The sequence below is a fragment of the Lissotriton helveticus genome, chromosome 7 (assembly GCF_964261635.1).
Source record: "Lissotriton helveticus chromosome 7, aLisHel1.1, whole genome shotgun sequence".
In the NCBI taxonomy this organism is placed as follows: Eukaryota; Metazoa; Chordata; class Amphibia; order Caudata; family Salamandridae; genus Lissotriton; species Lissotriton helveticus.
This window is the reverse complement of record NC_136068.1, coordinates 220,021,531-220,039,570: the sequence shown is the minus strand read 5'-3', so window position 1 is coordinate 220,039,570 and position 18,040 is coordinate 220,021,531. Positions and strand designations below refer to the sequence as shown.

Here is an 18,040-nt window from a genome sequence, read left to right as displayed (position 1 = left end):
AACTAATTGTTGTTCAATTAGTTCAGTACTTCTGCTTGGGTCAGATGTGATTCTCTTGATGCGTGTCAGTTGAGACACTGGTAAGTGATCCTTCAAGGATCTAGTATGAGCACTTGAATAATGCAGTGCATTATTCACATCAGTAGGCTTGCGATAAACTGTGCTTTCAAAACCATCCAATGTTTTGTATATTTCGATATCTAGGAATTCGATTTTATCTAGAGCTATTTTGTGGGTAAATTGAATCCGAGGATTCTTTGCATTCAATTCCAAAATAATGCTTGTTAATGTCTCCATGTCTCCTTTCCACAGTAATAGATGTCATCAATAAACCTCACTAGTAAAATGATGTTATTCTGCCAAATAGGGTAATTTAGAATGTGTTTGTCCTCAAAATGTGCCATAAATGTATTAGCATATGAGGGTGCACCGGGAAAGCCCATGGATGTCCCGATGCGTTGAAGATAAAATTGATCCTGCCACCGAAAGTAACTATGGTACAAGGAGAAATGGAGTATTTCCAACAGGAACACTCCCATGTACTTGTCCATGTCTGATTGTAGTAGACGCCACTCTATTGCTTCGAGCCCTTCATCGTGTGCAATGGACGTATACAACGCCACTACATCAATGGTGCATAAAATTGTGGAATGGGTGATCAAATGTCGTATGTTTTCCAACTTGTGTAAACAATCAGTTGTATCCTTCACATAGGTGTGCCACTGTTGTACCAACGGTTGCAAGTGAAAATCTACGAACCGACCAGTCGGTTCATGAATCGACCCACATCCTGCAACGATGGGGCGACATGGTGGATTGCTAGCGTGTTTGTGAATTTTTGGGAGCATATAAATATGCAAAATCTGTGGATTGGAAGTCAATAGGTATTTCCTTGTGTTAGAATCAATTACTCCTGCCCCTTCAGCTTTAATAACCAAAGTTGCCAAGGTTTTAATGAATTCTTTAGTTGGTTCTTGATCTAATGGAATGTATGTGTCTATGTTTTGACGTGCTCATTCACTTTGTGAGTGTAGAAAGACGTGTTCATCATTACAAGGGCTCCCCCTTTATCCACAGGTTGAAATGTTATGCTGGAATCTTGCCGTAAATCATGAAGGATTCTCATTTGTTGCTTGGATAAATTTGTGTGTTTAGGTTTTACGTACTTCACAGCTTCTAAATCCTTTTTTACTAAGGATTCAAAGTTATCAATGCTTTTGTGTGAGATGGGAGACATAAATTTACTTTTGGGACGAAAATGTGCTGATGTGTCTCTACTATGAGTGGTCTCATTAGTGAAAAAAACCCAACGTAAACATAGTTGCCACTTCAGTCTCCTACTCATTGGAAAAGTAGGTGGGTACGAAAGAGGTACCTCTGTTGAGGACATGTTTTTCTTCTGGATTAAGAGTCCTATCAGAAATATTAACTATGAGACTGTCTTCTTCACAATGCGCTGAGGACGTCCGGTCTCATTTTTTTTTTAGTTGTTCCCCTCCTTGTTGGTTTTCTTTTGAAATGCTGACTGTTTTGTCTGGAGGTAAATTCACGTCCTGGCCTAACTCTAAAAAAGATGACTGAGTCATAGATGTAGATGCGCCCTCACTTCCCCTGGTGCCTCCCTCCATGTGCGCTCGAGGTGTACCATAAGGTTAAACGTATACCACGCGGTTTACGTATTGCATTGAAACCAATGGTTTTTAAATTCAATAAGTCCTTCATGGTGAGATGGAACGCTATTTTGAATAAGTGTTCTCTAGAGCTTATACTTCTTATCATTGAAGAGTTGTCCACAGTTTTGAAAGATCTTTCACAGGACATTGCTAGATTAAAGGATGAAACCAATGCTGCTATGGAACAAGAAGATTGGAAAAAAATAATAATTCTAGAGGACATAAACACGTCTGGATACACATGCCCGTGAGGTGCATGAGCGTAAGCTGAGGAAGTTCCGTAGGGACACCATTGATTACAAACTAGACAAGGTCTACACATGGGCAGAGGCATATTCACAAAAAAGATTTTTTAAGAAAAACACTACACAAACCTCTTCCAAAGAGAGTGTAGTACCTGATGAAGATCTAACACTACAACGACCACCTGCACTTCGAGCACACATGGAGGGAGGCACCAGGGGAAGTGAGGGCGCATCTACATCTATGACTCAGTCATCTTTTTTAGAGATAGGCCAGGACGTGAATTTACCTCCAGACAAAACAGACAGCATTTCAAAAGAAAACCAACAAGGAGGGGAAAACTCAAAAAAAAAAACGAGACCGGACGTCCTCAGCGCATTGTGAAGAAGACAGTCTCATAGTTAATATTTCTGATGGAACTCTTAATCCAGAAGAAAAACATGTCCTCAACAGAGGTACCTCTTTCGTACCCACCTACTCTTCCAATGAGTTGGAGACTGAAGTGGCATTATTTAAATTTGCCCGTAAACTATGTTTACGTTGGTTTTTTTTCACTAGTGAGACCACTCATAGTAGAGACAAATCAGCACATTTTCGTCCCAAAAGTAAATTTATGTCTCCCATCTCACACAAAAGCATTGATAACTTTGAATCCTTAGTAAAAAAGGATTTAGAAGCTGTGAAGTACGTTAAACCTAAACACACGAATTTATCCAAGCAACAAATGAGAATCCTTAATGATTTACGGCAAGATTCCAGCATAACATTTCAACCTGCGGATAAAGGGGGAGCCCTTGTAATGATGAACACGTCTTTCTACACTCACAAAGTGAATGAGCATGTTCAAAACATAGACACATACATTCCATTAGAACAAGATCCAACTAAAGAATTCATTAAAACCTTGGAAACTTTGGTTAATAAAGCTGAAGAGGCAGGGGTAATTGATTGTAACACAAGGAAATACATATTGACTTCCAATCCACAGATTTCGCATATTTTTATGCTCCCCAAAATTCACAAACACGCTAGCAATCCACCATGTCGCCCCATCGTGGCAGGATGTGGGTCGATTCATGAACCGACTGGTCGGTTCATAGATTTTCACTTGCAACCGTTGGTACAACAGTGGCACACCTATGTGAAGGATACAACTGATTGTTTACACAAGTTGGAAAACACACGACATTTGATCACCCATTCCACAATTTTCTGCACCATTGATGTAGTGGCGTTGTATACGTCCATTGCACACGATGAAGGGCTCGAAGCAATAGAGTGGCGTCTACTACAATCAGACATGGACAAGTAAATGGGATTGTTCCTGTTGGAAATACTCCATTTCTCCTTGTACCATAGTTACTTTCGGTGGCAGGATCAATTTTATCTTCAACGCACCGGGACATCCATGGGCTTTCCCGGTGCACCCTCATATGCTAATACATTTATGGCACATTTTGAGGACAAACACATTCTAAATTACCCTATTTGGCAGAATAACATCATTTTACTAGTGAGGTTTATTGATGACATCTATTACTGTGGAAAGGAGACATGGCGACATTAACAAGCAGTATTTTGGAATTGAATGCAAAGAATCCTCGGATTCAATTTACCCACAAAATAGCTCTAGATAAAATCGAATTCCTAGATATCGAAATATACAAAACATTGGATGGTTTTGAAAGCACAGTTTATCGCAAGCCTACTGATGTGAATAAGGCACTGCATTAGTCAAGTGCTCATACTAGATCCTTGAAGGATCACTTACCAGTGTCTCAACTGACACGCATCAAGAGAATCACATCTGACCCAAGCAGAAGTACTGAACTAATTGAACAACAATTAGTTCGATATAAATCATGAGGATATCCTGAAGCTATCTTGGATACTGCAAGACAAAACGTTGCCACTACAACAAGAACAACACTACTTCAGAAAGTGGAGAAACCACCGAATAAACGCATGGTTTTTGTTTTAAAGCAATCCACACAAGCTGTAAGAATCAAGAATATTGTCCGTAATAGATGGGAGATTATCCTACAAGAACCATACTTTGCTGGTCTTTTTGAAGGATTACCTTTGCTCGCTCATAATCGAGCCAAAAATATAAGAGAAATATTGAAGAAGAAACCAATTTCTGAATCAAAAGTTTTCAAAGGCATGCAAAAATGCTGGAATTGTGGGCAATGGGGCAATGTCATCACTAGTAACTTGTTTGCACATCCTAAAACGGGTCAAATGATTTCCTTAAAACACACATCTGATTGTAATACAGCTGGTGTAATATATGCAATTCGATGTCCCTGCGGGTTAGTATATGTTGGTAGGACATCCCGCAAAATTAAAACTCGTATTATTGAGCACAAAAGTTCCATTCGTAATAAGCATTTGACATCTAGCCTGGCCGCACATTGGGTCAGGGCCACACACACCATTCCTCAAATAAGATTCACAATTTTGGAGGTGGTGGAGGAAGCAGTAGGCAAGGATTATCGCACAATGATTTCGAGGAGAGAAACTACTTGGATAAAAAATCTGGGCACAATGAATCCTGGGGGTCTCAATGATCAGAACGAAATGTTATGCTTTGTCTAGTTTGTTATAGTTCTTACACATTGTTTACTTCGATTGGATTATTAGTATATTCTGTTTATATTTGACATAAGTGGGTTATACATGATGATGAGAATTACCCTTTGTAAGGGGTTTTGCACATGAGTTGGACCCCTTGTTATGGGCAGATGCAGTTCTGCATGTGATAATAACACACAAACCAGTCCGAGTATAAGTCCTAGCGGAATGGTTTTAGATAGTGTTCTATTATACAATGGCACACTCTTCAACACTGGGGCATGACTAACGTATCAATGTATACAGCAGCTAAATGCACATAACCCTCATTTAGCAACAGTCATTATCCTTAGACATAGCGTTATGAAGCCGACATGTATAATGGTTATTATTTACTATTTGGCTCCTTTTCAAGACACCTTGCAGGCATGGTGGTCACCCGTTTCATATAATTCACATTTGATATATGGCATCTTTATGTTACCGGTGAAGTACCGCTGCATTAATAAAGTTAACTTTGACGTTTTTTTAACCCACGTGTTTGGGGAGGAATTATCAATAACGCACAACGTCAGAGGTGAGATTATTCGGTGGCGCTCGGGCGAGGAAAGGTGTGGAGGAGATGGGCGGCGCTGACTGAACGACACCATCATACACGGAGGTACACAGGGAACAGATTTTCTTGGGATCTTAGCTTCGTAGTCTACCATGCTTCACATGGAAGACGTTTGTAATCAGGGTTTTCCAACCATTCATTGTAGACAAGGAACGCGGTTGTAAAAACATCGAGTGGACGCCATCAGAACGCGCGAAGCTGCGCGTACCTCTTGAGAGCACGACACCATTTAATACATGCTCTGGCATCCATAACCAAGGTACGCGATCATTTTCAATATTAACTCGGACAGTACATAGCAGTACCATTCACAAAAATCTGAACCACCTATACATTTATCGATAGGACGAATCGAACCTTTAACAGAAGTCAAACAACTGGGTGCGGTGTTTTGTTGAAACCATTGTGAGTAGAGACATTCCCGCTTTTTTCATTCATTCACACTTGGGCTTTATTACACTTTTACAGGGTGATAGTTTGATCTCTGGACACAGGGTACCCTCGCATGTGCAAAACACCCCAATTGATTTTAAGTATATGTAAATAGAAACCCACATACCGAACCCTTTTCTGATAATTGTTTTGGGAACATGTTATTTACAGTGCCAACGGAAACGGACCAAACAAAGTACAACTTTGATGAGCCTTTGATGGAATTTTGTTTACTGTGACAACAGTTTGAAATTAATGCGATTGCTTGTTACCCCTGAAGAAGGGTCGAGGTAGACCCGAAATGCATTGGGTATTTTGGTGTTTATAAATGTTTTGACAACATCTCACGTTGTTATTGCTAGTTGTTCAAGATACATTTTGACAGTGCACCTGAACATAAATATATTCTGTTTTCATTTGTTCCAAATTTTGGAGAAAAAAGAACTGAAGTGGTTCAAATATAAAATTGAAAGTCACACGGTGTGATGGTGAGTTCATTTCTTATCTTGTATCACTGCAAATAATTGAGGAGTATATGGTACATTTGTTTTTGAGTTTCTGAAACCTTAGGGGCGAGGGTTGAGCATCTCATAGACCAGGTGATACCTGACCTCGACAGTGAGGCAATATTTCTCTCCATGTGTTCCCATACCTGGCGTGTCACGCAGTTTGGTGCTTACTTTCCCTCCATGTTAAAGAACAGTAGATGTTTCAGCACCCAGGCTAATGTGCTGCATGGCTAAATACATATAAGGTCCCAAAGGCGAGACCGATGGCATTGCAAATGCTTGCCCTTCAATGCGAGTGCCGGGCCACTGGCCATGCGCACAGTTGTTTGCTGTCTCCCACAGACGACCAACTCACTGGAAACGACGTCATGGGTTGCAAGGAAGTGTCCCCTTGCCAATGCAGCAGTATTGCTGTGTGCTGGGCTCGTATAATACGTGATTTTCTAGTACCCGGAGGGAGCACTAGAAAAGTCAGTCCGCCATATTCGGCAGTTAGCCACACCCTACCCCTTTTCACATGGAGGCGCACTATTAATGATATTATTTTAAGTAAAAACATTGTTTACCATTATTTTATTCAATATTTATTAGAGTGGTATTGGTTTTTAATCCTTCCTGATATCGTTTAAAATATTTATTATCTGTATATCCACTTCTTGTATCAAGTATTGGACTGTTTTTCAATTTATTTAATAAAATACGTTTGAATAGAAAAACAAAACAATACACCTTTGTTTTGTTGACTGATACTCCCCACAGATCGTCCTCAGAATGTGTTTCCTTGAATGTATGGGCCATCGGCTAGGGAATTATTTGTGTAATGCTACAGTGCTTAATTTTAACGGGTGTTTTTCAGTGCTCCCCACCGGCACTTAATTGTCAGCACCGGCTCTAGTGGCAGTGCACTACATGGTGGCGTTGTCTTTCTAAATTTGAGATGACCACCGCAACAGTGTTAAATAAGTAAATGTGCATTAAAATTTAATAATACCTGCCGCTCATGTCATTTGTTTAGCTTTGGAGGGCTGGAATCGTCTGAATTTTCACACTAGTAGGAGTGTGATGGTTAATAGTTATGTTGGTACTTTCATTGCTAGCGCTTGCTAACAGAAGACGCTCACTAGGAACTCTTGCCCTACTAGATATGAACTACCTTGCTCTCATCAACACCTTTAAAAAAAAAAAAAAGCATAATATGAACTGAGTTTTAATTGTGTTTTGCATGTATTGCAACGATTTTAATTAATTGTGAAAATAAAATACTTACTGCTAGCGCTTGCAGGGGCAATGAGTGGTGCGGGCTGCGGTGACTTTCCGATAAGGGCCCTCACACTTACCTTTTCACAAATTAAGCACTGGTAATGCATATACTATTGGACGAGAATCAATTTAAAATATTGCATTGCATGTACATACTATCAGCGTCGGTGCGCTTTTTAACAAAACCTTCAAAATGTACATCTGTTCAATTCGGTGTCACTCCCTATGCCGTATGGTAAAAAGTGCAAGCCACAATGGTGAAAAAAAACTAAATTAACTTTCTCTCGCTGTACAATCCTGCGAAAAGTCAAACTATTCGTGAAATTTCAGATTTGTTCGTGTGGTATAAATGACAATCAAAATGCCAACGTCAGAGGCATATCTATGTACTGCATTCTGTATTTCAACCTAACGATGTGGTCGTGTATGGATGCTTACTAACACTCTGGGTTTGTGTTTTCTCTGTTGGTCTATCAATGTTTCCCTTTGTTTCTCTATCGTTGGATTTTAGCAAATCCACTTGTGGAGACTAATGAAGTGGCCGTACTTGCTTTACTTTGCATTCAAACAATCATTGGTCCTGATTAATCTAAAGTTAAACTTTGAGGTAGCCCGGCTGTGGAAATACGTTTCTAGATAGTGGGACCCGTCCGTACAAGTGCTGGTATTATCAACACAAAATAATGTACAGCATTTCTTACTCCTTGGGTGGATGGAATCATATCTGTGGATTGTCGTTCAGGAAGATAAATGACTGCTTAGGAAATCATTCCTGCCTTGGCGGGACTCGGGCTCAAAAATTCCACGGACTCGACAATTCTCGCTCCGGTGCCTACTCGACTCACGGGGTCACACTCTGCGACTCTGGGCAATCGCTTGCTTAATCTCCACAACGGCCTCTCGCGGCGGGATGCCTGGCTTTCACCTTGTGGATACCCTGCCGGGGTATCTCACAGGGGAATACCAGGACGGGTTCCCTAAGCAAGCGCCTTGATGCCTTCGGGTGATACGTGCGCTATATAAGTCGCAATACATTCCTAACATGTTTGCTCAATTCTACTATTTTCAAATATATCAGTTGCTTTACCTCTACTAATGCCTCACATTTTGATTTGTTGTTTTAGGCAGTACTTGTGTCATCCAATGTTCATGGAATTAAAAGTATCCTTTGAATGGTGTCTGGTTGTCCTTGGAAGGCAAGTATACAAACAATGACATTTCCATTTTGAATAATATTTTCCTAAATCTTTTTCTATTAATTTAAAATAGCATTGCAGGGCCCCTATCACTGCATCATAAATACTGACTTTGGCTTACGGTCAAATGTTTCTTGGAATATCAGCCGGCTTACATTTGTATTCATCATAGATAAGGTCACCAGTTCCTGGGGTTGTGATTTTTTTTAAAAAAACGTTATTTGTCATTTTCCCCGTAAATCAAAACAAGAATGGCATGTGGATTACTCATTCCAACAGTACAGAATACATTATCTCGAAGAGGGGTTGTCATTTTTCGAAATAGGCATCACAATTGTGAGCCTACCTGGTAGTCTTGTTAAAAGTTTCGCAGTTTGAATGGAAGTGCTGTGTACTACCTTTCTTTTTGATGCACTTTAAATGTTGTTGAAACATACAATAATTCAGCATGAGATATGCATGCATTACATATGAAGGAGCCATGGAGATTTTTACATTGGTTTTCAAAAAGCACAACTAGTGCTGTGTCATAAACGTGTTACGCGTAGTTCAGCACACAGCACACTTCCATGTCTCTTTTATGTGATACTAAAGTATAAAGTGCATAACTTTAACATTTTCCGAGTTATTGCATAAGATACATGAGCTGGCTACAGCTAAGCTCGAGAACAATGAACGGCGGTTGCCTCTCTCTGGTGCACATGGTAAAGTCCCCGTTGTTTCGCCCACAAAAGTCACAGTGTGGTGCTAACTATCCGTCCTGTGGAGATGGAATATACCCTGCCCATCCTAAAGTCAGGTTGAAGGTTTCATAAGGCAAATCTGTCCGTGTAGTCGGTACTTCACAGAAACAATATACATACTTGCACTGAGTCCAGGAGGAGTGCCTGAGAGCCTCCATTTAAATGCCCTCTTAAAGCGGTTAGTGAAGCCACTTCTCTATGACAGTTTGTTGGGAAATCTGACACGTAGCTGCTGACATTAACAGTTAGCACTTGGGGCCTGATTACGATTTTGGAGGTGCGGGTACGGGACCGTCACGCCACTACCCTGTTCCCGCACGCCAAACCTGTGTGTGCACCGCCCACCAGATTATGACTTTTTTAGGTACTGACGGGCGGTTCTTTGGCGTTCCCACTGCAGTGTCTTAAAAAATAGGTACCGCAATGGGAACGTCATAGGCAGTACCTACAAAGCATGGAATGGTGCAGTCCATGCCGTGCAGGTACTGCAGTGCATGTACACAGGGGGGAACAACATGTGACCCCCTGCATGTACCCCAGGGCCCAGAGGCAACAGGGGGCCCTTTATGGTCACCTTTGTTTTCTCTGCGCCACAGTTTTCATGGAGGAGGAACCGCCATGTAAACTGTGGCAGAGAGGAAATTAGTAATATGATTGGCGGAACTGCAGCGGTCCCGCCAAGCATATTGACCGCCAGGCCCCAGCCAGGAGTTGTGGCTGTGCTCCCGTTTTTAAAATGGCTGAATTGGTAGAAAGTGCAGTCAGGAAGCTTAGAAGTTAAATACATCTTGTGGACTGCAGCACCTAGTGTGCATTCCACTACAGTAGCAGTAGCAGGGCAAACATGATTTCAGGCCTACCCTGTTTAGCCTGACTGCTGCAGTGAATATCTGCAGTGCAACATGTTCAAATAACCCTTTTTGATGGGTGAAAACCTCCCTTTTAAATATTAGTTAGTTACCACTATGTAGGCTTTGTAGCCCACAAGTCAGTGTGCATGGTATTTAAAAGTGGGATATCTAGAAAATTAATGTTACCATGTCTCTGTAGTGACCAGGCCCTAAAAGCTATTTCCCTGTGGCAGGCCTACCTGTTCTATGTAGAAAACCAGGTGCAGGTTAAAATGCTAATACTGATAACTCAGGAAAGAGAACAGCTTGAAAAAAACTACTATTTTTAATAGTTACTAAAAATCCATTTTAATGATGAAGTCAGATTTTTACTAAATTTCAAGGATGAGTAACTTTTTGGAGGTTACCCTTTACCTGCCTGAACTATCAGAAGACCAATTAGCATAAGCCTCTACCAGCTCTCCACCTGTGCTCAGCCTTGAAAGGGTTTGAAATGCCCCTCAGGCGCAAACAGTAGGTCATCTAATGTGAATAGGCAGAGCTAACTCCTCTGGGCTCCACAGAATGTGCAGGGTGGTGGCCGTGGGCCTCCTTTTTACAGCACAGTGTCAAATCCTGCTTTGGAAAAACCACTGAAAAAAGTGGATATGTTTTCCTTTGAACGACTCTCAATGAGCTGAAGCATGCCAGCCCGGCGGTCTTCTCGGAATAGGGCGGTTGGCATGTCACTGGCTTTGTGGCATACTCCTGACCACCGCAATGGGAGACCGGCGGTTGGACCCCAAACTCGTAATTGGGCTCAAAGGGTCTGATTTATACTTTGGTTGAGGTTCTATGTCTGTGAGGGCCATAGCGTAATATTCTCTGTCGCCTATATGGGTGCAGCGTCTACCAACGTTAGAGATGTCCTTTGGGCCTCCAGACATTTTTTTAAATTGTCAGGAAGCGCCATCATGGTGGTTCCTATCAATGTTGTAAAAATTTGAAGGACGGCTCGGTCAAACATGACCTTGTCCCAAAGCAGGAGTATGTTTTTGGTAAATATAAAACTAATGGTCCCCACATCATGGTAGTTTACTTCTACGGTGTGATGGCAATTATTTATTGTTTTTATTGTCCCTGACCTCCAGGCTTAGCTGGCGGTGATGGACAGTCATCCAACTTCCCACTCTAAATAGGGTGGGCAGTAGAATGGCTAACTTCTGATTTCCCATACTCCGGCAGTTCCGAGGAGTATGTTGGCAGTGGAGCAAGAGTAGGCTCTGTCATCTACATAGTTTTAGCCCACCTGGCTCTGAACGAGGTGGGCGAACCTACAGTTTGTAAGAGAGAGTACTCTTTTGGCATTGCTATGGAGTACCCTCTCTGCCAAACTCTAAATCAAGGCCAAAATCAAAAAGGTAAAATCTGTGACCAGGGTGAAACTTGTTGGTGGATCCGACCCGCACTCTTATCATGGTAGGCCTGAAACCGAGTCTAGGTCCCTGACTACTACAGCCATTGAATATAATTGGTGCTGTGTGTTGTTTGCTGCTATTTTTACTTTAAACTTTAAGCATTCATATCTACAGTTCCCTTGATTGGATTTTGGTCCTTTTTTGGTGTCATTTTGTTAAATAAACGTTACTATTTGGAATTTTTAATGTTTTGTATTTTGACTTTATTACTGTTTTGGCACTGCATAAATAATTTACACTTTACTCTAAGTTAAACCTGTCCAATCTGTGGGATAGCTATCATTTTGTTGAGCTCGTTCATGGGACCAAGATGGTGTGGTAGTTGGGCATTACTATACACTGGGCACAGTCACTGGCAGGACACCAATTAGGGGCACAAATGTTCCATTGCTTTGCTATGTGACTAGTTGTTAGTTGTGGGCAACCATCTTGGCGGTACCAAACTTTAAGGGCCCTTATTTTGGATCCTTCTAATCACAATGAAGACTTTTGACTACAGGGGGTACCTATGGAAATAGGCCACCTACAGGGTGAAAAGGTTAGAACACTGGAGTTCGTTTTGGCATCTAGGTTATCTCTGATGTCGCGTTCACTTCTGGGAAAATTCTAATTAGCTGGGATGCACGATGTCCATAGCCCGTGGGTGATTTAGATCTGCGTCCATTTAGGCTTTAATCATATGAGTCACAGTTGGGGTTTCTCCCAGAATCTAGGACTGATCCTGGTGGGCACAACATCCGCCAAAAAGGTCCTGTGTCTGGCAAATATTCTCTTGTTACTGGCTTGAGGTTTTTAGTACTTATCCTACTTTGTGAACACTAGCGAAAGCTAGTGCAAGTCAAAGCACAAGCAGATTCCACTGTATTATAGGAGCATTCTGTTTTTGAGCAGGGAAGCTAAAAACAAAGGCAATGCAGGGCATCCAATCCACAGAAGCCGACAGCAGCCTGTGGCTAAACTGCTAATTTGTGCAGGTCCATTACACCTACAGTCGGCGTCCTGGTTCCTCATACACACCATACACATGTGCTGCAACTCATTATATATAACAAATATTTTTGGGAGGGTAAAAGCCACAATTATGGCAACTGAATTAATTTTACGCTAGGAAAGCAGGTTTTCTGTCTACATTCAGGAGGTTCTCTGCCATCATACAGCTACCTCACACCTATTGTTTTATATGGGGGTGGTCCGTTCTTGAGTTGGGGGTAGAGTGGTCAACTTTAAGCTATATTTGTAATCTTTTAATAGAGCTGTGCTTTATCTATCAGATCTCCTGATTATTTAAAAATATATTAATGGAGTAGTCCAAGATGGCGCCTGTTGCACCGGATGCATAAGTTGGTGTTCTCTAGGCATCTCACACCCCAAAAACAATTAAACCTGGCAGGCCAGCTACCAACCCATGGGCCTGAGTCACCCATTGGCCTAATCATGATACGGAGGTGAAACGGGCAATTAAACTGAACCTTTTTCCAAGCATATTACAGTGATTTATATTGGTGTACCAGTACAGAACGGTGCCTGCACCTCCGAACTGCATCACTCAAACCTGACTGTACAGCATGGCAAAAAATCTTTGCGAAGGTCAATAGGCCTCATAGGGGGCACTGGCTTTGCCAATGCCTGTACTAATCATGGAAAAGATCTGGCACCATGCACATCATTTAGACCTGTAGACCTGATTGATATGGATGCTAAAATTTTGACAAAAAATCAGAATTCCCATCTACAATCAATCCTTCTATAATTTACCCATACAGATCATGCAGGATTAATCAAAAATAGGCTTGTGTACAATAAAACTAGACAAATGCTCATTTAATATACATTGCGAGTTGGAGCATCTCCTGATAGTCCATGCTGTGGAGAAGCCATGGAGACATGCGCCACCGATGAGGGGCTTAATGGGTCTGCAGGCACAGCTTGAGTTGGATAGGTGAATGGTCAACGAGGCCTCGGGGCATGATGGATGTGTGCGATACTCTGTGTATGTAACTGTGAGGAAGGAGCAAATAATCTAGACGTGAAAGGGTGGGTTGTACTGACGAAGCGTAAATGTAAATGAACCCTGCCTCCGAGGGATAAAAGGCCTGTAAAGAGTCTGCGCATCTACATCTATGACTCAGTCATCTTTTTTAGAGATAGGCCAGGACGTGAATTTACCTCCAGACAAAACAGACAGCATTTCAAAAGAAAACCAACAAGGAGGGGAAAACTCAAAAAAAAAAACGAGACCGGACGTCCTCAGCGCATTGTGAAGAAGACAGTCTCATAGTTAATATTTCTGATGGAACTCTTAATCCAGAAGAAAAACATGTCCTCAACAGAGGTACCTCTTTCGTACCCACCTACTCTTCCAATGAGTTGGAGACTGAAGTGGCATTATTTAAATTTACCCGTAAACTATGTTTACGTTGGTTTTTTTTCACTAGTGAGACCACTCATAGTAGAGACAAATCAGCACATTTTCGTCCCAAAAGTAAATTTATGTCTCCCATCTCACACAAAAGCATTGATAACTTTGAATCCTTAGTAAAAAAGGATTTAGAAGCTGTGAAGTACGTTAAACCTAAACACACGAATTTATCCAAGCAACAAATGAGAATCCTTAATGATTTACGGCAAGATTCCAGCATAACATTTCAACCTGCGGATAAAGGGGGAGCCCTTGTAATGATGAACACGTCTTTCTACACTCACAAAGTGAATGAGCATGTTCAAAACATAGACACATACATTCCATTAGATCAAGAACCAACTAAAGAATTCATTAAAACCTTGGCAACTTTGGTTATTAAAGCTGAAGGGGCAGGAGTAATTGATTCTAACACAAGGAAATACCTATTGACTTCCAATCCACAGATTTTGCATATTTATATGCTCCCAAAAATTCACAAACACGCTAGCAATCCACCATGTCGCCCCATCGTGGCAGGATGTGGGTCGATTCATGAACCGACTGGTCGGTTCGTAGATTTTCACTTGCAACCGTTGGTACAACAGTGGCACACCTATGTGAAGGATACAACTGATTGTTTACACAAGTTGGAAAACATACGACATTTGATCACCCATTCCACAATTTTATGCACCATTGATGTAGTGGCGTTGTATACGTCCATTGCACACGATGAAGGGCTCGAAGCAATAGAGTGGCGTCTACTACAATCAGACATGGACAAGTACATGGGAGTGTTCCTGTTGGAAATACTCCATTTCTCCTTGTACCATAGTTACTTTCGGTGGCAGGATCAATTTTATCTTCAACGCATCGGGACATCCATGGGCTTTCCCGGTGCACCCTCATATGCTAATACATTTATGGCACATTTTGAGGACAAACACATTCTAAATTACCCTATTTGGCAGAATAACATCATTTTACTAGTGAGGTTTATTGATGACATCTATTACTGTGGAAAGGAGACATGGAGACATTAACAAGCAGTATTTTGGAATTGAATGCAAAGAATCCTCGGATTCAATTTACCCACAAAATAGCTCTAGATAAAATCGAATTCCTAGATATCGAAATATACAAAACATTGGATGGTTTTGAAAGCACAGTTTATCGCAAGCCTACTGATGTGAATAATGCACTGCATTATTCAAGTGCTCATACTAGATCCTTGAAGGATCACTTACCAGTGTCTCAACTGACACGCATCAAGAGAATCACATCTGACCCAAGCAGAAGTACTGAACTAATTGAACAACAATTAGTTCGATATAAATCATGAGGATATCCTGAAGCTATCTTGGATACTGCAAGACAAAATGTTGCCACTACAACAAGAACAACACTACTTCAGAAAGTGGAGAAACCACCGAATAAACGCATGTTTTTTGTTTTAAAGCAATCCACACAAGCTGTAAGAATCAAGAATATTGTCCGTAATAGATGGGAGATTATCCTACAAGAACCAGACTTTGCTGGTCTTTTTGAAGGATTACCTTTGCTCGCTCATAATCGAGCCAAAAATATAAGAGAAATATTGACGAAGAAACCAATTTCTGAATCAAATGTTTTCAAAGGCATGCAAAAATGCTGGAGTTGTGGGCAATGTGGCAATGTCATCACTAGTAACTTGTTTGCACATCCTAAAACGGGTCAAATGATTTCCTTAAAACACACATCTGATTGTAATACAGCTGGTGTAATATATGCAATTCGATGTTCCTGCGGGTTAGTATATGTTGGTAGGACATCCCGCAAAATTAAAACTCGTATTATTGAGCACAAAAGTTCCATTCGTAATAAGCATTTGACATCTAGCCTGGCTGCACATTGGGTCAGGGCCACACACATCATTCCTCAAATAAGATTCACAATTTTGGAGGTGGTGGAGGAAGCAGTAGGTAAGGATTATCGCACAATGATTTCGAGGAGAGAAACTACTTGGATAAAAAATCTGGGCACAATGAATCCTGGGGGTCTCAATGATCAGTACGAAATGTTATGCGTTTGTCTAGTTTGTTATAGTTCTTACACATTGTTTACTTCAATTGGATTATTAGTATATTCCGTTTATATTTGACATAAGTGGGTTATACATGATGATGAGAATTACCCTTTGTAAGGGGTTTTGCACATGAGTTGGACTCCCTGTTATGGGCAGATGCAGTTCTGCATGTGATAATAACACACAAACCAGTCCGAGTATAAGTCCTAGCGGAATGGTTTTAGCTAGTGTTCTATTATACAATGGCACACTCCTCAACACTGGGGCATGACTAACGTATCAATGTATACAGCCCCTAAATGCATATAACCTTCATTTGGCAACAGTCATTATCCTTAGACATAGCGTTATGAAGCCGTCATGTATAATGGTTATTATTTACTATTTGGCTCCTTTTCAAGACACCTTACAGGCACGGTGGTCACCCGTTTCATATAATTCACATTTGATATATGGCATCTTTATGGTACCGGTGAAGTACCGCCACATTAATAAAGTTAACTTTGAAGTTTTTTTTAACCACACGTGTTTGGGGGAGGAATTATCAATAACGCACAACGTCAGAGGCGGGATTATTCGGTGATGCTCGGTCGAGGAAAGGTGTGGAGGAGATGGACGGCGCTGACTGAACGACACCATCATACACGGAGGTAAACAGGGAACAGATTTTCTTGGGATCTTAGCTTCGTAGTCTACCATGCTTCACATGGAAGACGTTTGTAATCAGGGTTTTCCAACCATTCATTGTAGGCAAGGAACCCGGTTGTAAAAACATTGAGTGGACGCCATCAGAACGCGAGAAGCTGCGCGTACCTCTTGAGAGCATGACACCATTTAATACATGCTCTGGCATCCATAATCAAGGTACGCGATCATTTTCAATTTTAACTCGGACAGTGCATAGCAGTACCATTCACAAAAATCTTAACCACCTATACATTTATCGATAGGACGAATCGAACCTTTAACCGAAGTCAAACAACCGGGTGCGGTGTTTTGTTGAAACCACTGTGAGTAGGGACATTCCCGCTTTTTTCATTCATTCACACTTGGGCTTTATTACACTTTGAAAGGGTAATAGTTTGATCTCTGGACACAGGGTACCCTCGCATTTGCAAAACACCCCAATTGATTTTAAGTATATGTAAATAGAAACCCACATACCGAATCCTTTTCTGATAATTTTTTGGGGGATATGTTATTTACAGTGCCAACGGAAACAGACCAAACAAAGTACAACTTTGATGAGCCTTTGATGGAATTTTGTTTACTGTGATAACAGTTTGAAATTAATGTGATTGCTTGTTACCCCTGAAGAAGGGTCAAGGTAGACCCGAAATGCATTGGCTATTTTGGTGTTTATAAATGTTTTGACAACATTTCAAGTTGTTATTGCTAGTTGTTCAAGATACATTTTGACAGTGCAACTGAACATAAATATATTCTGTTTTCATTTGTTCCAAATTTTGGAGAAAAAAGAACTGAAGTGGTTCAAATATAAAATTGAAAGTCACACGGTGTGATGGTGAGTTCATTTCTTATCTTGTATCACTGCAAATAATTGAGGAGTATATGGTACATTTGTTTTTGAGTTTCTGAAACCTTAGGGGCGAGGGTTGAGCATCTCATAGACCAGGTGATACCTGACCTCGACAGTGAGGCAATATTTCTCTCCATGTGTTCCCATACCTGGCGTGTCACGCAGTTTGGTGCTTACTTTCCCTCCATGTTAAAGAACAGTAGATGTTTCAGCACCCAGGCTAATGTGCTGCATGGCTAAATACATATAAGGTCCCAAAGGCGAGACCGATGGCATTGCAAATGCTTGCCCTTCAATGCGAGTGCCGGGCCACTGGCCATGCGCACAGTTGTTTGCTGTCTCCCACAGACGACCAACTCACTGGAAACGACGTCATGGGTTGCAAGGAAGTGTCCCCTTGCCAATGCAGCAGTATTGCTGTGTGCTGGGCTCGTATAATACGTGATTTTCTAGTACCCGGAGGGAGCACTAGAAAAGTCA

At 41.2% G+C, this 18,040-nt stretch overlaps 1 protein-coding gene across 15 annotated transcripts in view; it reads left to right on the top strand.

Moving 5' to 3' along the window:
• The window catches only part of SPO11 (SPO11 initiator of meiotic double strand breaks), a 749,185-nt gene that overhangs the window by 396,775 nt on the left and 334,370 nt on the right, over positions 1 to 18,040 (top strand). For 2 of the 15 annotated variants that reach the window (XM_078651977.1, XM_078651979.1), the window contains exon 9: positions 8,432 to 8,468. The exons of the other annotated variants lie outside the window; for them this stretch is intronic. In XM_078651977.1, the coding sequence (XP_078508103.1) occupies positions 8,432 to 8,468 (37 nt within the window). The remainder of the gene's footprint in view (positions 1 to 8,431; positions 8,469 to 18,040) is intronic. 15 annotated transcript variants of the gene reach the window in all.